Consider the following 22,934-nt stretch of genomic DNA (forward strand, 5'->3'; position numbering starts at 1 on the left):
TGATAGAAAATTACACATTGAAGCTACATGGCCTAGGCAACTTACTCATTAGGTTTATAATGAATTTATAAGCTGATAGTGACTAGGTTGTTCTAGATTTTCAGTTGTCACAATCTGCAACATTGCTATTAGATTCACTAAAACCGAGCCATAACTCTTTATTGGAATATAAAATTCTGAATTTTAAAATGGCTGTGGAAAGCTAGTGCTGGAAACAGGTTTTAAATTATCCTCTAATTCCATAAACCCTTTTTTAACAGAATTAATTGAGATTTTCATGAATACAGTTTAAAAAGTGTGTGTTTGCAGATGGGTCACAGTCATTTCAGCTCTGGACTTCATGACGCCAGGAGAAGTGGGAAACTACACAGTATTTGTGAATGCAAGATTTTGCATTTAGATAGGTTTGAGCTGAACGATCTGAAAAAGCTCCCATAAGCACAGAGCTCCTCACTGTCTGTGTGTTTGAGAAGGCTGAAGAGCTCTGTTTATTGCCACAAAGGGCCTGGAATAAATTATGTTTAGCAAATTGGCTCCAGGTTTTCTTGTTTCAGACAGTAGCTTTGGAGCAATCTGTTTTATGGGCTCCACTAGATGTGACCGATTGCGGGGAGGTGACACCTCGTTTTTGGGACGTTTTTGGGACGTTTTTTGGACGTGACATGGAGCACACTTGCAGCTCCACTTTCTGTCTTCTGGCACTTTAACCCACTGCCCAGTCCCAATTTATGGGCCCCGCTGGGAGGTCCGAGCAGGATGGAGCCAGGCTGCTCAGCCCCTCCCGGCCTTGTGCCTCCCGCCCCTGCATGGGGCAAATAAAAGCTCCTTTATTCCGCTGGAAGTGCCCCCGTTTCAGCGAGGTGTGTGCATGGCTTCCTTCCCTGCTAGGTCTTGCAGGTGATAATTAACACAGTGCAGTGCCATTTCCTAGCTGAAGCCAAGGTGGGGAAGCAGCTTTAGCCTCAGTATTTTTCTTTTCAGAGTCTTTTTCCTCATTTATTTTGGATCCGTTCATGGTGAGGAAGTTTTAGAAGGTGTTGGTCCTTAGCTGAAGTATCAAAGAATTAAACAAACCAGTAATTTTTTCCTTCTCTGACCAAATTTGTCTTACTTTTGAGGGGAGGAAGGAATAGGGGAGTCAAATTTGCTTTTAGGTTTTATGTTTTATTTCTGCTCATGGAACTGTTTGCTTCTGCTCTGTGTGACTGTGGGTCTTTTCAGCACAGGACCCTGATTGACATTGCATGTGTTACAGAGAGGAAGGATATTTCGTCAAGATTAATGGCAAGTTAGTTGGCCTCAAGTTCATTAACCTGAGCTAGATTGTTGGAAGGACTCTCTGTGTGGAAGCTGGAATTGTATTAGAGGATCATCATAAACTAAAAATATATGTGACAATCTGGCCAGATTGCAATGAATCTAAAGACAGGACAGGGTTGGCTCGAGCTCACAGACCAGCTGCCTCCAGTGTAAACTAACCGCCTTGTGAAAGCAAATGGTTTTTCACAGACATTATTCAAATAAAAAGGAAAAGGGGAAAAAAAAAAAAACAAAAAACAAAAAAACCAACCAAAAAAGCCCAAAGGTTCCCATTAGCAAAAAATGCCTAAATGAAAAAGTGAGGTTGTGAGCTGGGGCCAAAGGCCCGAGTTTGGTGCTGATTATCAATCAATTCAGCAAATGACAGTGCATTGACACAACTGGTTTTTTAGTCAAATTTAGTCTTGATTCTTCACAATAATTTGCCTCAAGTAAATGAGCCCCAAATCCTTTGGTGAATTCCCTGTTGGCTGAGGCCCAGACCTTCAGGCCATGACTTCTCAACATACTTGCAGTGAGACTGGCTCCCACTTAATTGCTTCTTTTTGAAGTATGGTTTGTCACTATCATCCTGCTGAAGATGAACAGGACTGGTGTCTCATCTTCATATATTCTTTCCCCTCCTCCCCTCCCCTTCTTTTCCCCTTCTTCCCCCTAAATAGATTTCTTAAAGGCAGTTTAACCCTACGATAGTCTAATCCACATCAGTCCTTCGTGGTCCACCCTCAAATAGATGTGTTGGCACAGAAGTAAAGGCCTTCTCTTTGGATCTCATACTGTAATGAAGGGAAGGGAAAGATGAAACAGGCATTTCATGTTTGTCTGTTTTCTCTCCATGTCATCTCATGAACATGCACTCCCCTTGGCCAATACCAGTGCATTCAGACACAATGTGAGTGTTGAAGAGGGGACTGGGAAGAAAGAAGCTCAGTGTTCTGCAATAGGAGCTATGCTTTGGGCATTTTACAAATTATTTCCCTTTTTCACCATCATGCTCTTGCACACTTCCTTGTCTTTTACTATTGACAGGTCTGGAGGCTCAGAAAGCCCAAGTTTCATCTGAGACAGATTTCCTCTGTCAGAGCTGTTTCCATCCTTTCATGCCAGGAAGGATGAGCTGCGTGCATCAGGAGGTGTTGAATTGGTTCTGGGTGCTGCTGTGGCTCAGAGTTGCCTGACCCAGAGCTGCAGAAGCTTGAATGCCAGACCAGGGGCCCCAAGCTGTGCTGCATCTCTCATGGGCTTGTAAGGAACCTCTCCTTTGATGTCTGTGCAAGTGCTGGCTGATGTGGGCACTAGGATTGCTCTTTTAATCAGGCAGTTCCAGTACCTTTCAGAAAAGAATTTTCATGGCAAGTCATGAGCCATTAATCTCTTGACTAACCATAACATTTCTTTACTCCTTGGTTTTACAGCATTACTCAAACACTGATATTTGTCATTTCACCAGCTGTCCCCCTTGACCTCTAGCATCATGCACTTGCAGGAGGAAGTATCTGGTCTTACAAGTATTTTCATGCTCTGACGTCTGTGATTTATTAACCATCAAGTTTTGCCTTCAGAACTCCAGATGCCATTTAAAATAATTTCACATGCAAAAGTGGAGTTATTGGGCAAAAGGGATCCTTGATAGCTGGGTACAAAGGACACCAGGATTGCTGTTGTTGTTTTCTTTTCAACTACTGTGCTGTATGGCCTTGAGGAAATAGGTTCACTGCAGCTTTATGGTTCTGTTTTTGCATAGGGAAAATAAGGGCAGTGATAATTGCTTTCATTTGTAAAACACTTCAAGATTTATGGAATAAGAATGACAATTAAGTGAAAAGTGCTGCAAAGCTGGCTTAGTTGCACAGTGTGCTAACAAAATCTCATATCAGCCTATTGACCCCAGCCTGAAACACTCATTAAGGTTTATAGGACATTTTGGTGGATGAGTTGCAGTTATTCTGCTGGAAATATCATACTGAAAGCACTTTTAAATACATCATCTGCATTGACTGTTTTTTTCTATTAAAACTAAACACAACTGCCTGTTCCATCCAGTTTTCTTAGTTTATTTATGAAAATTTTGATGGGTATGTACTCACTGTTAACTCTGCTTGTACCCCCATGGCATCTGAGACATGACAGTTCATTCTAGTCACAGCATAAACATAAAATAGCTGTTGTACTGAGATAAAAAGAGTTATAGAACATTAAGATATCCAGTGGACTGGTATGAACTAAGTTGTGTGGTCACTTTAGAATGGCAAATGTTCTTTTTGTGGATACTGTGTTGATTTAATTTGTGCTTGAACTTCAGCTGTGCTAGACGCTGGTGTTTTAAAAGTTTGCATATTTTTCCAATGTCAAAATGTGTAAATTTAGTACTAAAGAAACAAAACATTTTTACTTGACCTGGAGAAAAAAATACTTTTGTAGCAAAGAAATTAAATTAGCTGCTCTTTAAAGATAGATCTGGCTTGCTTACAGAATTATTATTTATGCAGTAATGCAGGTCTACAGATGTTTTCCTTTTTTTCTTTCAGATAAAACTTGGGTTGTTTGAAAAGTGGAGAGATATTTCACCGTGGTGAAAAAGAAGATACAGAAGAGGAGAGCAGAATGAGAGCTTTGCAAGTGCCACATGCCTGCAGCTTGCTGTCTTTAGTGATGCTGTTCCTTCCAGTCACTGGAACGTCAAAACAAAATATCCCAAGACTGAAGCTTTCCTATAAAGGTAAACTTTTCAGCATTTTTTTCTGATTCTGCTGCTTTTGTTTTGATGTGATGTTGCCAGCAGTTCATTTGTATTACTTACCAGGAAAGCAAAACACAGTCCCAGAAATACATAATGGAAGCCTTAAGGATGGATGAATTCTGCCTAGGGATGGTATTAAATTCTGGGGGGGTTTTGTCATGTAGAGGCACATGTTTCTGAAATATAATTTTCTTTTTAAACTATTATTTCTGTTTGGTCCAAGAGGATATTAACAGACTATATAAACTAGAGGGGAGTGGTACTTGAAACACTTTCTGGTCCATTGGAGACATTTCCATGTGGCTGATGGGAGATTTGTGAGACATGGAGGACATTCACACCTTCCTAGAGTATTAGAGAAAGTCGAGAGCTGCCTCAAGTGTTTCAAGGGGGCTGACATTTATTTTGGTAATTCTTTTTCTATCACTACGTTGGTATGTTAAACTCTGCATATGTGGTTTTCTTTGTCCTTGCCTCTTTGGATCACAAAAGCATGTTTTCTCTGTGGAATTTCTTAGTCTTGTGTGTAGTTCTTGTTGGGAATGGTACCATCTGGGGAGTTTCAACACAGACATATTTATGTATTAATGGACAATTTTTAAAAGAAGGTGGATTTCTCATTCCTTTGAATGCAAAGTACACCTCCATAGGCACAGAGATGTGTCAGTGATGCTGTCTTCTTTAGCTAAAACAAATGCTCTCCAGTTAGTTATGTTACAACTATGTCAGCACCCTGCCCTTATGGGAGCTATTTCTGCTCTGTTTTTCAAACTTATGTCTTCCTATGCCTCGCAGAATTGCACTCAGGATGGTGTGATGGGGCAGGCTGTAAAGCCTTCATCAGGGCTTATGATACGTTTATCATGAGTTTAACACCCAGAGGAATTTATTGAGTAAGCAGAATGACATGCTATTTATTTACAAGCTTCTCTTTTGCTAGATTTGCATGCCACTGTGCATGCTATTCCACTGTGTATAGATGTGTTTGGATGTGTTTGTGTGTGAGAGACGGAGGAAGCGAGATCAAGGGATCTTGACAACATTTTTATAAATTCAGGAAACAGTTGCACTCTCTGAAGCCAATGAATACAGAAACTGAAAGACATGACATGAGTTATGAAAGTTAGCAGTAAAACCCTCCTAACATACAGCCAGCCTTCTCACAGCTAGGCCTTTTGAGATAATTCCCAAAAGCAGCATATACCATATGGCAGTGGCATTTATTGTGGATTTGACACTCACGATTAGTGAATTCCTCTCAACTTCAAAAGCAGATAGCCTTTGGCAAGATCCTGATGGATGCATTTGGCAGGTAAAGAGGGGGAGAAAGAAAAATTATTGAGGTCAACACAGGGAAAAAAGAAATGGCTGAAATCTTAGTTTGAAATAGTGGCAGAGACCTGCTGGGAGCGGTTGGGAAAATGCCTGAGCTCGTTTAAAAAGACAATGAGCAGATGATTGATATTTAGGCCCTGACCCAAACTTTTATTAGCAACTTTATAGACCTTTCAGTTTGGCTTGAGGGATACCGTTTCCTGTCTGAACTTATCCACCTATATCCCTGTAGGGGGGGAAAATCAACAACAGATACAGATGCAAAATAGCACATAAATCTTAATTTGGACAGGTGTGATGGAACTGAAAAGCCAGAATTTATGAGAATTTATGGTGCCTTGTCTTACTTTTCTGGGAGGGTGGAAGGTGTGTATTTTTCCACATGGAGCAAGAAAATATTCACTGCTGTTTTTTCACACTGATGTATTGTAAATGATACCAGTAAGGCTTATCATAATTAAACCATATTTTTGTTGTTGATAACAGGATGTCAGATGTACTGAATATTTAATAAAGTTGTCAGAATTAAGTCTACCTTCCTTCCCCCAAGTGTTTCAGACAAAGTAATTCCACGGTTTCTGTGAGTAAGATATGGGAGAAATGAACTGTCTTGCCAGTTCTGATAAAATTGTTAGTCATGTCACTGACAAGTCCTGGCATCTCTGTTCTTTGGAATTAAGACTTGAAATATCATTAGGAGGAGAATACAGGATTCTTTCCTTTCTTTGTGGAAAACAGATGAAAAATGGCCACACCAGGCAGCGCCAAAAACCTGCTCACATGCATGTCTGAAGGGAAGGTTTAATTCCCTTCAAGGTGCAGTGTGTTTATGACATATGTCCATCTTCCAGAAGAGCTGAGCATTTGCTGGGGCAGGAAAGCTGAAAGTAAGCAAGATTTTCCTCTGTAGTTACTGAATGTCCCAGCTGCATCAGTCAGTGGTGGATGGGGAAGAGGGGAGAGGGTGGGGTAGTTATAGATACGTCAGGATAACTGCAGGAGTGCTTCAAGAAACCACAGCATGTCACAGCTCCTTTGTGTTCAGACAGCAATTAAAATTTTAGACCTTCTCTTAATGGCAGTTACGGATTTTCATCTTCTCTGGGTTTTCATCTTAATAACTGGCAATCTGTGCTGGAAATGTTAAGATATTCCAGTGAGTGATGTGGGGATCAATGCAATATCATGTGATGGATTTTCTTTGTTGTGTGCCCCAGTCTAAAAATATGTTCTAAAAAATCATGAATGTATAAAACTAAAACTGCACACAATTCAATTGAAATATGTTGTAATACAGAATCAAAGTCATATATTCTCCATCTGTGTTAATGTAATATACTATAATCTTTAAATGACATATCTCATCCTTTATTCCCACATTTTTCCTGATCCATTAGTTGAAAAATTCTCTTCTTCACTTAGACTTAACTTCTAGATATTGGTTCATGTCATTACTATCCTAGAAGTTGTCTCTGCTCTTGTGATGTTTTTTAGAGTGCTCTCACTGCATAGACCTTACTTAATCTATGTTTCTTAGATACTTCTACAAGTTTGAGGTGCTTTTATTGTTATGTTATAGATTTAATATATGGAGGAGCTAAGAAACTGTCTTCTAATAGAAGAGTCCCATGTTTAGAAAACCAGGGGATGATTTTTGAGTAATAGTCCTTATTTTAATACTCTTTGTCTAGCACTGCCTTCGATCTAAGAGAAACTGTGTATTTATCACTAATGTTCATGCAGCTGGAGATAGCCTGTGACCTTCATCCAAACTGTAGAACTCCTCAAACACAGAAGTGACGTTCAGCTTCCCTAAGCAGCACATGCTTGTTTTCTGCTGCCTCATTTATCCTCATTCCAACCTCTAGAGCAGATGCAGAAGGTTTTCATATACCAGTCTCATTCATTAATGTCACTTTTAGGACAGCATCACTTACTAAAGAATGGAAGGCTCTGTGTCCTAATTCATATATGTTTAATTCATACAGTGTAGACAGTCTTGTTTCTGTCTACCTTCTGAGTAATAATCTTTTTTTAATTAATTGAAAGGTACTTGCATACATATTTTCTGAATGTTTCTCTAGGTTCTACTTTATAAGGAAGAGTAGAGCACAGCCAAACCAGGAGGTTGATTGCCTTCTAAGGAAAAGAAAACAAAAATTAAACATTTTTCAATTTGTGGCTATCCTAAAATTTCCTTGCAGAAATGCAGATTCCTAATTGCAAATTTAACCCTATTGATTTAATTTACTTTGCTGCTTTTCATGGACATCTTAGTTAGTGTAGTCTTTGCTATCAGTGAATGCATTTATTTTACAAAAGTGTGCACTCTGGTTTATTGGCTGAGGGGGATGCCCCAGCCCAGATTTGGATGTTGGCACCAGTGACATCCACAAACATATATCATTCCTGTGTGGGAATGTGGCCATGCCCCAGAGCAAGCCTTGCTTGCTGTGAACGGTGGTGACGTGGTCAGATGACCAGGAATCCTGCATTGTGACACAATACATAGGGAAAAGCATGCCTGAAGGTAACCTTTGGCTTTTAAAACAGGATTTACTTAGCACTGTTAAAAACTACTATGGTAGTGATTTAAATCTAATAAACAAGAGCATTATTCTCAGCTGATTTGTTTTTCTCCACATTGAATGAATTAAGATGCAGTCTCACTCCCACTGAAGTCATGGCAAGTGTTTGGCCACTGAAGTAAATAGAAGCAAGATCAAATTCACACTCCTCACTTTTTTCATCTTACATAAGTAAACTAAAGACAGGCAGTTCTTTCTCCTCTGCTGAAGGATGACAGTGCTAAATCATCAGCTCCACATGGAAATTAGCCACGTTTAAGGATTGTTTAGTTTCGTGCAGTGTTTTGCACACAGGATTTTCTTCCCCCTAAGAGTGATCCATTCTTTAAACATGGTGAAAAAGCAAACAGAGAACATTATGGTGCCAGGAATTCTTTTGAAAATTTGACTGGATGAGTACACTTGCTTAATGTTCAAAAATGGTCATTGAACATGCTACTTATACAATGTCAGGCATTCTGTTCTCTATATTGTTTTTGCTTTAAACCTGTTTCATTTTATAACTGATGAGATGCTTGACTGTTGCATCAGAGCAGTTAGTTTGCTAAGTTTCAGTACAGCTGGCTTATTTCCATGTCATGCATCATTTAATTATCCATATAAAACAAAGTTAAAGCTGTACAGCTCCTTGAGCCTCACTTAAACTGTCTGTGACACTGCAGTAATCCCAGTACCCTGATGGGGTGTTGCACAACTATGACTGGTTGGAATGTGGTAAACTGGTGATATGCAAGAGAGCCTAGAAATGAGTTTGCATTTTGCAGCTGTGCTTGCTCTGATGGAAGAGGAAGTAAAACCAGAAAAAGCCCTGCTCCTGTGGTAGTACCAATAGGGGTAAATCTGAATGCTTATGAAAATCAAGGAAAATGTGCTGAGTGAAGAAGTGATGTTTTCCTCTTCTATGTTATTTATTTGATTTTTGATTGCTTGTTATGTCTCAGAAAAATCTCTCAGATTCCTTTGCGGAAAAACGTGAAGTGTTTATGTGAGAGTGAAGACCCTACTACTGGAAGATTGTATAGTTGCGCAAAAGACTTTGCCTGTTTTGTCTCAAAAATGCTTTCTGGAGGCAGTGATCATTGAGACTTAAAATATACCCTAGCTTGACAATGGATGGGCACTGCTGTCCATGCAAAGAAAGTCTCTTGTATATGCAGTAAACTAAACATAAATGTGAAGGCATTTAGTAATAGGAAAACCAGAAAATTTCTTACAGACATTTTTTTCTTTTTTTAAGCTAGTGAACTTGAAGGTCAGATCCAACTATATGTTGCATTTTCTGCCATATAATTATCATATATATATAATGTCCTGGAGAGCAGCTTCCAGTCACTGACATCAACAGTTTACACAGCAGTTGAACTAAGAATAACCTTGAAGAACTGACCCATATCAACCTTTTAAGTGTAAACTGTAGCTCACTACAGTTTTTATGATTTCATAGTCACAGAAGGACCTCAATTGGATAAAAGAAGAATTGTGTTCAGAAAATACAGAACTATTCTGCTGAGTGTTCACTTGATTAAATCTTGGAAAATGAGAGGAAACAAAACTGAAAGAGTAATGCTTGGCAAATAATTTTTGCTTCATTGTAAAAAGATGGAAGGGACAGCATCAGAAACAGTTTCCCTAGAAGAAAAGGGGAAGATACATGATAAGGGGCATCAGCTGGAAGAAGGGCCCAAAACTCTTTTTTGACTGCTTTTACTAATGACATCTGTTAAGCAAACCCAATTCAGAGCAGTTTGAGCAATCCCAGCATTGTTCTCATTCTACCCATTATGGGATGGCGTGATCCGCCTGACATCAGTCAGTGTAGCAGTGGACGTCTGTGGTCACTCTTCAGGTTTTCAAGTCACATCCTGTTTCCCTTTCCTCCCTCCCCATTTCTGCAGTTCCATTTATAGATGAATCCCCCAAAGAAGGGCTGGGAAATATAATCTCTCCTGTATTCACAGTCCTTTGGAGATAAATACAAAAAGAGATAGCAGAAAGAGACAGAAGTTCCCGTATCAGTCAGAAAGATTGGCTAACTCTGAGTGAGACAATTTTGAAGATGGTGGGAGTTACAGAGGTACATCTTTGCACAAATTTGAAAAAACAGACATTCTACTTTCTGAAAATCCTGTCTATACCAGAATTTCCCACGGTATTGAACCAAAGACTTTGAGAGCTAAGAGGTTATTGAAGGGACCCAAATATTGAAATTTAGTTAGTTGGCATTTTTAGGATGGTATTAAATAATCATGTGCATCAACAAAGCAACCTGGATTTCTCTGAGAAAGATTTCTCACTAAATATGAAACAGAGCATTAGCCTACATGACATACTGCCCCAAAAGGAATAAGTATGAATACAAATGATAAAAAATGTCCCCCACCAATATTAACTATCAGAGCCTGCACTTATATACCAAGAACATCAGTGGGTCATGCCACCCAAATTTATATTTGACAAGAGTAGCGTGGCAGGGCCCTTGTGCCTGCTTTGTCAAGGGAAGCTCTGGGGTTGCCAGGTTCCCGAGTGATGGGTCTGCACTTGGTGTCTGTTGTGGCTTTGGGGGCCCAGGGCCATGATGAGTTCCCTGAGCGGGCTGGGGAGGGCGGGCGGGGCTGGCCTGTGATGCGCTCTGGGTTCTGTGACAGCACAGGGGCCATGTCACAATGGGGGCAGGTATAAAAGGCCTCAGCGGGTGCCGCTGCCCCAGTAGAGCCTGGGCAAGCAGTGAGCGCACAGCAGTGAGGAGACAGGGCTGAGTGAGGCCAGGGGCTGCAGGAGGGCTGGGGCAGAAGCTCCGGTACCGGGCCGTGCGTTCTGCCCCCGCACCCAGGGCCCAGCCCAGGCGGCAGCGCCTCGCTGAGGGCGCGGTGCTTGCTGGGGCAGCGGTGCAGGCCTGGCCGCCCGCCAGCTGCCGGGGCCCTGTCCTTCTTGCTGCCACATCCCTGCAGCTCCTGTGCCCCATGTCTGTCTACATTCCGGGGCCACTGAACCCCTTCTGTGTGTCCTCCTGCAGACCATGGCTTTACTATCAGTGATCTTCGTGCTGGTGCAAAGCCTGATCCAGTACCCCCAGCCAGCTGGGGATGGGCTGGATGAGGCCACGCACCGGCGAATGAAGGAGCGTCAGGAGCTGCTGGACCATGAGATGGCTCGGCTGCTGCAGGAGCTGGAGGAGCAGGACAAGGGCTGGGGAGCTGTGCTCTCTGGTGCCCTGCAGCAGTGGCCATTTTGGGTCGTTGCTGGAGTCCTGCTCCTCTTGGCCCTGTGGTTTACCTGCAGGAGAAGGAGCGGTGAGGCCAGCAACAATGGTGTACGTGAAGGTGAAGACAGCGTAGATGGACGGGAAGAAAGTATGGAGGTGAAGGTGCAGGAAAGCAGCAATGCCAGTGAACAGAGAAGCAGAGAAAAAGAAGGCCATGATGGTGGCAAGGGAGAAAGTGGCAGTGATGGAATGGAAGACAGAGAAAAGACCGGATATGCTGGGAATGAGCAAGGAATCCTTTTAGTGGACCGCATACAGTGGCCTGTGGAGGACCTGGAGAGAGGCTGCTCAGTAATAGCTGAGCTGATGGAGAGCTTGACGCGTGTCTTTGTGGACAGCATGAGCAATAGCTTCTACCCAGTGCCTCAAGAAGCCATCGGGGTGGGCAGTGCCTTTGAGGGTTGGAGTCCCCGTGACTGGGATGGGGTGTACCGTGTGCTGGTCCCACTGAATCCCCCACCAGGGCACGCCTTCCACCTGGAGCCGAACAGTGCAGGGCAGGTGGCAGACAGGACCTTCAACGTCTGTGTGGAGCTGGTGTGCACGTGTGAGAAGGAGCAGGTGGAAGAGAAGCCATTGTGCTTCTTGCACCACTCGCGGAAGGAGCTGCGGCGGGAGCAGAAGCGCAGCCTCCTAGAGACGCTCTGTACCAGCTCCTACCTGGACGTGGAAAAAACCTCCCTCTGGTTCTGCCACTTGGTGAGAAGCTCGTGGCTGCAAGTGCCTCAGTGGCACTCATGGTACGTGGTGTTTCAGCCCTGCAGCCGGTCCTGCCGATTGGAGCTAAGCAAAGGCAGGGAGAGCCTGACGGTGGAGATGCTCTTTGGGGTGCGCCGAGGGGACTCTGACATCTTTGTGAGCAGCCAGCCCACCAAGGCCGCCATCACTGCAAGCACAGCGTGGGCAGAGACGTACGCTGTGGCAGAGGCGAAATTCTTCCAGCACATCGCCACGCAGCTGCCGTGTGAGAGCTTGCACCTGAAATGCCTGCAGCTCTTCACCTGCATCCTGAGGGGCACAGGTTTTTCCAGCTCTACCTGGAAGACTGTGGTCATGCACGTGCTGACCACAGTACCTCTGTCCCGGTGGCACAGGAGAGCATTTGCACGGCGGCTGTGGGACATCATGGCGTACCTGGACCGCTGCCTGCAGCTGACACACCTGAGGCACTTTGTGCTGGGCAATGAGAGGCTTCCTGCCGAGATCAGCTTGCCACCAGCAATGCGAGGGGTTGTGCCACCCAACCTCTTTGAGCACCTGGCCCGAGATCCGGCCGCCCACAGAGAGGCAAGGCAAGCTTATGGTCGGCTGCGATTTCGCCTCGGGGTGCTGCTCTCCAGCCACTGAGAGGAGTTCCCTGCACAGAGCTGTGCGGGAGTGTCACACCCGATGGCAGCCACCTGAACTCTGCATAGCTGGTACATTTGTCACTGGCCATGCTGAAGCTGCTTTCCTGCTCCTGAGGAAGGAAGATGCAGCACATGGATTCACTGTGCAGACAGATCTCTGGATGGCCTTGCCCTTCACCTTCCCATTCCAACAGTGCTGCTGGCCTAGTCTGTGAGGCAGAAACCTGCTCCACCTGCACATCCTAACGGAAGGCAGTGAAGGTGATTGAGGTTGCTTGGAAGACCTTGAAGACGGCAACCTAGACTGCTATGGTTCTAATGTGGTTAATTTGTTTTAGCTGTAGCATTAGTTGTAGTTGTAGTTGTGCATGTAACTGTAGCTGTAGCTTTAGTTTTAGTTCTAACTATAGCTGTAGCTGTAGCATTAGTTGTGCATGTAACTGTACCTGTATCTTTAGTTTTAGTTCTAACTATAGCTGTAGCTGTAGCATTAGTTGTGCATGTAACTGTAGCTGTAGCTTTCATTCTAGTTGTAGCTGTAGCTTTAATTAGACTTGTTTATTAGCATTTCTTCTAAAGGACATTTAGTGTTGTTAGTTTCGCCGCCTTACCCTTAGTTTAGAGAACTGAAATGCATTTCTATAGTGCCGTGTCTCCTTTTCCATAATATTTGGATATGTATGTTTGAAAAATTAATAAAAAGTGAGAAATTTCGCAAATTGTCTGAAATGCGTCATTCTTTGTATTTAACTCTCTGTATCTTAGAGAATGTCCTTCCTATATGCTTATATGAAATAAAGACATTTGCAAACAGGGATGTTGTATATATTAAGTATGCGGTCTCTACATGACATCCTGCCCCAAAAGGAATAAGTATGAATACAAATGATAAAAAATGTGTCCCACCAATATTAACTATAAGAGCCTGCACTTATATACCAAGAACATCAGCGGGTCATGCCACCCAAATTTATATTTGACAAGAGTAGCGTGGCAGGGCCCTTGTGCCTGCTTTGTCAAGGGAAGCTCTGGGGTTGCCAGGTTCCCGAGTGATGGGTCTGCACTTGGTGTCTGTTGTGGCTTTGGGGGCCCAGGGCCATGATGAGTTCCCTGAGTGGGCTGGGGAGGGCGGGCGGGGCTGGCCTGTGATGCGCTCTGGGTTCTGTGACAGCACAGGGGCCGTGTCACAATGGGGGCAGGTATAAAAGGCCCCAGCGGGTGCTGCTGCCCCAGTAGAGCCTGGGCAAGCGGTGAGTGCACAGCAGTGAGGAGAGAGGGCTGGCGGAGGGCAGGGGCTGCAGGAGGGCTGGGGCAGGAGCTCCGGTACCGGGCCGTGCGTTCTGCCCCCGCACCCAGGGCCCAGCCCCGGCGGCAGCGCCTCACTGAGGGCGCGGTGCTTGCTGGGGCAGCGGTGCAGGCCTGGCCGCCCGCCAGCTGCCGGGGGCCCTGTCCTTCTTGCTGCCACATCCCTGCGGCTCCTGTGCCCCATGTCTGTCTCCATTCCGGCGCCACTGAACCCCTTCGGTGTGTCCTCCTGCAGACCATGGCTTTACTACCAGTGATCTTCGTGCTGGTGCAAAGCCTGATCCAGTACCCCCAGCCAGCTGGGGATGGGCTGGATGAGGCCATGCACCGGCGAATGAAGGAGCGTGAGGAGCTGCTGGACCACGAGATGGCTCGACTACTGCAGGAGCTGGAGGAGCAGGACGAGGGCTGGGGAGCTGTGCTCTCTGGTGCCCTGCAGCAGTGGCCATTTTGGGTCGTTGCTGGAGTCCTGCTCCTCTTGGCCCTGTGGTTTACCTGCAGGAGAAGGAGCGGTGAGGCCAGCAACAATGGTGTACGTGAAGGTGAAGACAGCGTAGATGGACGGGAAGAAAGTATGGAGGTGAAGGTGCAGGAAAGCAGCGATGCCAGTGAACAGAGAAGCAGAGAAAAAGAAGACCATGATGGTGGCAAGGGAGAAAGTGGCAGTGATGGAATGGAAGACAGAGAAAAGACCGGATATGCTGGGAATGAGCAAGGAATCCTTTTAGTGGACCGCATAGAGTGGCCTGTGGAGGACCTGGAGAGAGGCTGCTCAGTAATAGCTGAGCTGATGGAGAGCTTGACGCGTGTCTTTGTGGACAGCGTGAGCAATAGCTTCTACCCAGTACTTCAAGAAGCCATCGGGGTGGGCAGTGCCTTTGAGGGTTGGAGTCCCCGTGACTGGGATGGGGTGTACCGTGTGCTGGTCCCACTGAATCCCCCACCAGGGCACGCCTTCCACCTGGAGCCGAACAGTGCAGGGCAGGTGGCAGACAGGACCTTCAACGTCTGTGTGGAGCTGGTGTGCACGTGTGAGAAGGAGCAGGTGGAAGAGAAGCCATTGTGCTTCTTGCACCACTCGCGGAAGGAGCTGCGGCGGGAGCAGAAGCGCAGCCTCCTAGAGACGCTCTGTACCAGCTCCTACCTGGACGTGGAAAAAACCTCCCACTGGTTCTGCCACTTGGTGAGAAGCTCGTGGCTGCAAGTGCCTCAGTGGCACTCATGGTACGTGGTGTTTCAGCCCTGCAGCCGGTCCTGCCGATTGGAGCTAAGCAAAGGCAGGGAGAGCCTGACGGTGGAGATGCTCTTTGGGGTGCGCCGAGGGGACTCTGACATCTTTGTGAGCAGCCAGCCCACCAAGGCCGCCGTCACTGCAAGCACAGCGTGGGCAGAGACGTACGCTGTGGCAGAGGCAAAATTCTTCCGGCACATCGCCAGGCAGCTGCCGTGTGAGAGCTTGCACCTGAAATGCCTGCAGCTCTTCACCTGCATCCTGAGGGGCACAGGTTTTTCCAGCTCTACCTGGAAGACTGTGGTCATGCACGTGCTGACCACAGTACCTCTGTCCCGGTGGCACAGGAGAGCATTTGCACGGCGGCTGTGGGACATCATGGCGTACCTGGACCGCTGCCTGCAGCTGACACACCTGAGGCACTTTGTGCTGGGCAATGAGAGGCTTCCTGCCGAGATCAGCTTGCCACCAGCAATGCGAGGGGTTGTGCCACCCAACCTCTTTGAGCACCTGGCCCGAGATCCAGCCGCCCACAGAGAGGCAAGGCAAGCTTATGGTCGGCTGCGATTTCGCCTCGGGGTGCTGCTCTCCAGCCACTGAGAGGAGTTCCCTGCACAGAGCTGTGCGAGAGTGTCACACCCGATGGCAGCCACCTGAACTCTGCATAGCTGGTACATTTGTCACTGGCCATGCTGAAGCTGCTTTCCTGCTCCTGAGGAAGGAAGATGCAGCACATGGATTCACTGTGCAGACAGATCTCTGGATGGCCTTGCCCTTCACCTTCCCATTCCAACAGTGCTGCTGGCCTAGTCTGTGAGGCAGAAACCTGCTCCACCTGCACATCCTAACGGAAGGCAGTGAAGGTGATTGAGGTTGCTTGGAAGACCTTGAAGACGGCAACCTAGACTGCTATGGTTCTAATGTGGTTAATTTGTTTTAGCTGTAGCATTAGTTGTAGTTGTAGTTGTGCATGTAACTGTAGCTGTAGCTTTAGTTTTAGTTCTAACTATAGCTGTAGCTGTAGCATTAGTTGTGCATGTAACTGTACCTGTATCTTTAGTTTTAGTTCTAACTATAGTTGTAGCTGTAGCATTAGTTGTGCATGTAACTGTAGCTGTAGCTTTCATTCTAGTTGTAGCTGTAGCTTTAATTAGACTTGTTTATTAGCATTTCTTCTAAAGGACATTTAGTGTTGTTAGTTTCGCCGCCTTACCCTTAGTTTAGAGAACTGAAATGCATTTCTATAGTGCCGTGTCTCCTTTTCCATAATATTTGGATATGTATGTTTGAAAAATTAATAAAAAGTGAGAAATTTCGCAAATTGTCTGAAATGCGTCATTCTTTGTATTTAACTCTCTGTATCTTAGAGAATGTCCTTCCTATATGCTTATATGAAATAAAGACATTTGCAAACAGGGATGTTGTATATATTAAGTATGCGGTCTCTACATGACATCCTGCCCCAAAAGGAATAAGTATGAATACAAATGATAAAAAATGTGTCCCACCAATATTAACTATAAGAGCCTGCACTTATATACCAAGAACATCAGCGGGTCATGCCACCCAAATTTATATTTGACAAGAGTAGCGTGGCAGGGCCCTTGTGCCTGCTTTGTCAAGGGAAGCTCTGGGGTTGCCAGGTTCCCGAGTGATGGGTCTGCACTTGGTGTCTGTTGTGGCTTTGGGGGCCCAGGGCCATGATGAGTTCCCTGAGCGGGCTGGGGAGGGCGGGCGGGGCTGGCCTGTGATGCGCTCTGGGTTCTGTGACAGCACAGGGGCCGTGTCACAATGGGGGCAGGTATAAAAGGCCCCAGCGGGTGCTGCTGCCCCAGTAGAGCCTGGGCAAGCGGTGAGTGCACAGCAGTGAGGAGAGAGGGCTGGCGGAGGGCAGGGGCTGCAGGAGGGCTGGGGCAGGAGCTCCGGTACCGGGCCGTGCGTTCTGCCCCCACACCCAGGGCCCAGCCCCGGCGGCAGCGCCTCACTGAGGGCGCGGTGCTTGCTGGGGCAGCGGTGCAGGCCTGGCCGCCCGCCAGCTGCCGGGGGCCCTGTCCTTCTTGCTGCCACATCCCTGCGGCTCCTGTGCCCCATGTCTGTCTCCATTCCGGCGCCACTGAACCCCTTCGGTGTGTCCTCCTGCAGACCATGGCTTTACTACCAGTGATCTTCGTGCTGGTGCAAAGCCTGATCCAGTACCCCCAGCCAGCTGGGGATGGGCTGGATGAGGCCATGCACCGGCGAATGAAGGAGCGTGAGGAGCTGCTGGACCACGAGATGGCTCGACTACTGCAGGAGCTGGAGGAGCAGGACGAGGGCTGGGGAGCTGTGCTCTCTGGTGCCCTGCAGCAGTGGCCATTTTGGGTCGTTGCTGGAGTCCTGCTCCTCTTGGCCCTGTGGTTTACCTGCAGGAGAAGGAGCGGTGAGGCCAGCAACAATGGTGTACGTGAAGGTGAAGACAGCGTAGATGGACGGGAAGAAAGTATGGAGGTGAAGGTGCAGGAAAGCAGCGATGCCAGTGAACAGAGAAGCAGAGAAAAAGAAGACCATGATGGTGGCAAGGGAGAAAGTGGCAGTGATGGAATGGAAGACAGAGAAAAGACCGGATATGCTGGGAATGAGCAAGGAATCCTTTTAGTGGACCGCATACAGTGGCCTGTGGAGGACCTGGAGAGAGGCTGCTCAGTAATAGCTGAGCTGATGGAGAGCTTGACGCGTGTCTTTGTGGACAGCGTGAGCAATAGCTTCTACCCAGTACCTCAAGAAGCCATCGGGATGGGCAGTGCCTTTGAGGGTTGGAGTCCCCGTGACTGGGATGGGGTGTACCGTGTGCTGGTCCCACTGAATCCCCCACCAGGGCACGCCTTCCACCTGGAGCCGAACAGTGCAGGGCAGGTGGCAGACAGGACCTTCAACGTCTGTGTGGAGCTGGTGTGCACGTGTGAGAAGGAGCAGGTGGAAGAGAAGCCATTGTGCTTCTTGCACCACTCGCGGAAGGAGCTGCGGCGGGAGCAGAAGCGCAGCCTCCTAGAGACGCTCTGTACCAGCTCCTACCTGGACGTGGAAAAAACCTCCCACTGGTTCTGCCACTTGGTGAGAAGCTCGTGGCTGCAAGTGCCTCAGTGGCACTCATGGTACGTGGTGTTTCAGCCCTGCAGCCGGTCCTGCCGATTGGAGCTAAGCAAAGGCAGGGAGAGCCTGACGGTGGAGATGCTCTTTGGGGTGCGCCGAGGGGACTCTGACATCTTTGTGAGCAGCCAGCCCACCAAGGCCGCCGTCACTGCAAGCACAGCGTGGGCAGAGACGTACGCTGTGGCAGAGGCGAAATTCTTCCGGCACATCGCCAGGCAGCTGCCGTGTGAGAGCTTGCACCTGAAATGCCTGCAGCTCTTCACCTGCATCCTGAGGGGCACAGGTTTTTCCAGCTCTATCTGGAAGACTGTGGTCATGCACGTGCTGACCACAGTACCTCTGTCCCGGTGGCACAGGAGAGCATTTGCACGGCGGCTGTGGGACATCATGGCGTACCTGGACCGCTGCCTGCAGCTGACACACCTGAGGCACTTTGTGCTGGGCAATGAGAGGCTTCCTGCCGAGATCAGCTTGCCACCAGCAATGCGAGGGGTTGTGCCACCCAACCTCTTTGAGCACCTGGCCCGAGATCCGGCCGCCCACAGAGAGGCAAGGCAAGCTTATGGTCGGCTGCGATTTCGCCTCGGGGTGCTGCTCTCCAGCCACTGAGAGGAGTTCCCTGCACAGAGCTGTGCGAGAGTGTCACACCCGATGGCAGCCACCTGAACTCTGCATAGCTGGTACATTTGTCACTGGCCATGCTGAAGCTGCTTTCCTGCTCCTGAGGAAGGAAGATGCAGCACATGGTTTCACTGTGCAGACAGATCTCTGGATGGCCTTGCCCTTCACCTTCCCATTCCAACAGTGCTGCTGGCCTAGTCTGTGAGGCAGAAACCTGCTCCACCTGCACATCCTAACGGAAGGCAGTGAAGGTGATTGAGGTTGCTTGGAAGACCTTGAAGACGGCAACCTAGACTGCTATGGTTCTAATGTGGTTAATTTGTTTTAGCTGTAGCATTAGTTGTAGTTGTAGTTGTGCATGTAACTGTAGCTGTAGCTTTAGTTTTAGTTCTAACTATAGCTGTAGCTGTAGCATTAGTTGTGCATGTAACTGTACCTGTATCTTTAGTTTTAGTTCTAACTATAGCTGTAGCTGTAGCATTAGTTGTGCATGTAACTGTAGCTGTAGCTTTCATTCTAGTTGTAGCTGTAGCTTTAATTAGACTTGTTTATTAGCATTTCTTCTAAAGGACATTTAGTGTTGTTAGTTTCGCCGCCTTACCCTTAGTTTAGAGAACTGAAATGCATTTCTATAGTGCCGTGTCTCCTTTTCCATAATATTTGGATATGTATGTTTGAAAAATTAATAAAAAGTGAGAAATTTCGCAAATTGTCTGAAATGCGTCATTCTTTGTATTTAACTCTCTGTATCTTAGAGAATGTCCTTCCTATATGCTTATATGAAATAAAGACATTTGCAAACAGGGATGTTGTATATATTAAGTATGCGGTCTCTACATGACATCCTGCCCCAAAAGGAATAAGTATGAATACAAATGATAAAAAATGTGTCCCACCAATATTAACTATAAGAGCCTGCACTTATATACCAAGAACATCAGCGGGTCATGCCACCCAAATTTATATTTGACAAGAGTAGCGTGGCAGGGCCCTTGTGCCTGCTTTGTCAAGGGAAGCTCTGGGGTTGCCAGGTTCCCGAGTGATGGGTCTGCACTTGGTGTCTGTTGTGGCTTTGGGGGCCCAGGGCCATGATGAGTTCCCTGAGCGGGCTGGGGAGGGCGGGCGGGGCTGGACTGTGATGCGCTCTGGGTTCTGTGACAGCACAGGGGCCGTGTCACAATGGGGGCAGGTATAAAAGGCCTCAGCGGGTGCCGCTGCCCCAGTAGAGCCTGGGCAAGCGGTGAGTGCACAGCAGTGAGGAGAGAGGGCTGGCGGAGGGCAGGGGCTGCAGGAGGGCTGGGGCAGGAGCTCCGGTACCGGGCCGTGCGTTCTGCCCCCGCACCCAGGGCCCAGCCCCGGTGGCAGCGCCTCGCTGAGGGCGCGGTGCTTGCTGGGGCAGCGGTGCAGGCCTGGCCGCCCGCCAGCTGCCGGGGGCCCTGTCCTTCTTGCTGCCACATCCCTGCGGCTCCTGTGCCCCATGTCTGTCTCCATTCCGGCCCCACTGAACCCCTTCGGTGTGTCCTCCTGCAGACCATGGCTTTTCTACCAATGATCTTCGTGCTGGTGCAAAGCCTGATCCAGTACCCCCAGCCGGCTGGGGATGGGCTGGATGAGGCCACGCACCGGCGAATGAAGGAGCGTGAGGAGGTGCTGGACCACGAGATGGCTCGACTACTGCAGGAGCTGGAGGAGCAGGACGAGGGCTGGGGAGCTGTGCTCTCTGGTGCCCTGCAGCAGTGGCCATTTTGGGTCGTTGCTGGAGTCCTGCTCCTCTTGGCCCTGTGGTTTACCTGCAGGAGAAGGAGCGGTGAGGCCAGCAACAATGGTGTACGTGAAGGTGAAGACAGCGTAGATGGACGGGAAGAAAGTATGGAGGTGAAGGTGCAGGAAAGCAGCGATGCCAGTGAACAGAGAAGCAGAGAAAAAGAAGACCATGATGGTGGCAAGGGAGAAAGTGGCAGTGATGGAATGGAAGACAGAGAAAAGACCGGATATGCTGGGAATGAGCAAGGAATCCTTTTAGTGGACCGCATAGAGTGGCCTGTGGAGGACCTGGAGAGAGGCTGCTCAGTAATAGCTGAGCTGATGGAGAGCTTGACGCGTGTCTTTGTGGACAGCGTGAGCAATAGCTTCTACCCAGTACCTCAAGAAGCCATCGGGATGGGCAGTGCCTTTGAGGGTTGGAGTCCCCGTGACTGGGATGGGGTGTACCGTGTGCTGGTCCCACTGAATCCCCCACCAGGGCACGCCTTCCACCTGGAGCCGAACAGTGCAGGGCAGGTGGCAGACAGGACCTTCAACGTCTGTGTGGAGCTGGTGTGCACGTGTGAGAAGGAGCAGGTGGAAGAGAAGCCATTGTGCTTCTTGCACCACTCGCGGAAGGAGCTGCGGCGGGAGCAGAAGCGCAGCCTCCTAGAGACGCTCTGTACCGGCTCCTACCTGGACGTGGAAAAAACCTCCCACTGGTTCTGCCACTTGGTGAGAAGCTCGTGGCTGCAAGTGCCTCAGTGGCACTCATGGTACGTGGTGTTTCAGCCCTGCAGCCGGTCCTGCCGATTGGAGCTGAGCAAAGGCAGGGAGAGCCTGACGGTGGAGATGCTCTTTGGGGTGCGCCGAGGGGACTCTGACATCTTTGTGAGCAGCCAGCCCACCAAGGCCGCCATCACTGCAAGCACAGCGTGGGCAGAGACGTACGCTGTGGCAGAGGCGAAATTCTTCCGGCACATCGCCAGGCAGCTGCCGTGTGAGAGCTTGCACCTGAAATGCCTGCAGCTCTTCACCTGCATCCTGAGGGGCACAGGTTTTTCCAGCTCTACCTGGAAGACTGTGGTCATGCACGTGCTGACCACAGTACCTCTGTCCCGGTGGCACAGGAGAGCATTTGCACGGCGGCTGTGGGACATCATGGCGTACCTGGACCGCTGCCTGCAGCTGACACACCTGAGGCACTTTGTGCTGGGCAATGAGAGGCTTCCTGCCGAGATCAGCTTGCCACCAGCAATGCGAGGGGTTGTGCCACCCAACCTCTTTGAGCACCTGGCCCGAGATCCGGCCGCCCACAGAGAGGCAAGGCAAGCTTATGGTCGGCTGCGATTTCGCCTCGGGGTGCTGCTCTCCAGCCACTGAGAGGAGTTCCCTGCACAGAGCTGTGCGGGAGTGTCACACCCGATGGCAGCCACCCGAACTCTGCATAGCTGGTACATTTGTCACTGGCCATGCTGAAGCTGCTTTCCTGCTCCTGCGGAAGGAAGATGCAGCACATGGATTCACTGTGCCGACACATCTCTGGATGGCCTTGCCCTTCACCTTCCCGTTCCAACAGTGCTGCTGGCCTAGTCTGTGAGGCAGAAACCTGCTCCACCTGCACATCCTAACGGAAGGCAGTGAAGGTGATTGAGGTTGCTTGGAAGACCTTGAAGACAGCAACCTAGACTGCTATGGTTCTAATGTAGTTAATTTGTTTTAGCTGTAGCATTAGTTGTAGTTGTAGTTGTGCATGTAGCTGTAGCTGTAGCTTTAGTTTTAGTTCTAACTATAGCTGTAGCTGTAGCATTAGTTGTGCATGTAACTGTACCTGTATCTTTAGTTTTAGTTCTAACTATAGCTGTAGCTGTAGCATTAGTTGTGCATGTAACTGTAGCTGTAGCTTTCATTCTAGTTGTAGCTGTAGCTTTAATTAGACTTGTTTATTAGCATTTCTTCTAAAGGACATTTAGTGTTGTTAGTTTCGCCGCCTTACCCTTAGTTTAGAGAACTGAAATGCATTTCTATAGTGCCGTGTCTCCTTTTCCATAGTATTTGGATATCTATGTTTGAAAAATTAATAAAAAGTGAGAAATTTCGCAAATTGCCTGAAATGCGTCATTCTTTGTATTTAACTCTCTGTATCTTAGAGAATGTCCTTCCTATATGCTTATATGAAATAAAGACTTTTTGCAAACAGGGATGTTGTATATATTCAGTATGCGGTCTTTCGAGCATTTCCATGGAAATGCTGGAATATTGAAGTGAAAATACCCTGAAACACCTGAAATTTCACAGCTGAAGATTTTAG

At 47.8% G+C, this 22,934-nt stretch overlaps 1 protein-coding gene across 2 annotated transcripts in view; it reads left to right on the top strand.

Annotated features, from left to right (window-relative positions):
* SEMA3D (semaphorin 3D) overlaps positions 1–22,934 on the top strand; it is a 140,460-nt gene that overhangs the window by 37,652 nt on the left and 79,874 nt on the right. For both annotated transcript variants that reach the window (XM_058022757.1, XM_058022758.1), the window contains exon 2: positions 3,849–4,039. In XM_058022757.1, the coding sequence (XP_057878740.1) occupies positions 3,925–4,039 (115 nt within the window). In that variant the 5' untranslated portion in view covers positions 3,849–3,924. The remainder of the gene's footprint in view (positions 1–3,848; positions 4,040–22,934) is intronic.

This window comes from Melospiza georgiana, chromosome 4 (assembly GCF_028018845.1).
Source record: "Melospiza georgiana isolate bMelGeo1 chromosome 4, bMelGeo1.pri, whole genome shotgun sequence".
Taxonomy (NCBI): Eukaryota; Metazoa; Chordata; class Aves; order Passeriformes; family Passerellidae; genus Melospiza; species Melospiza georgiana.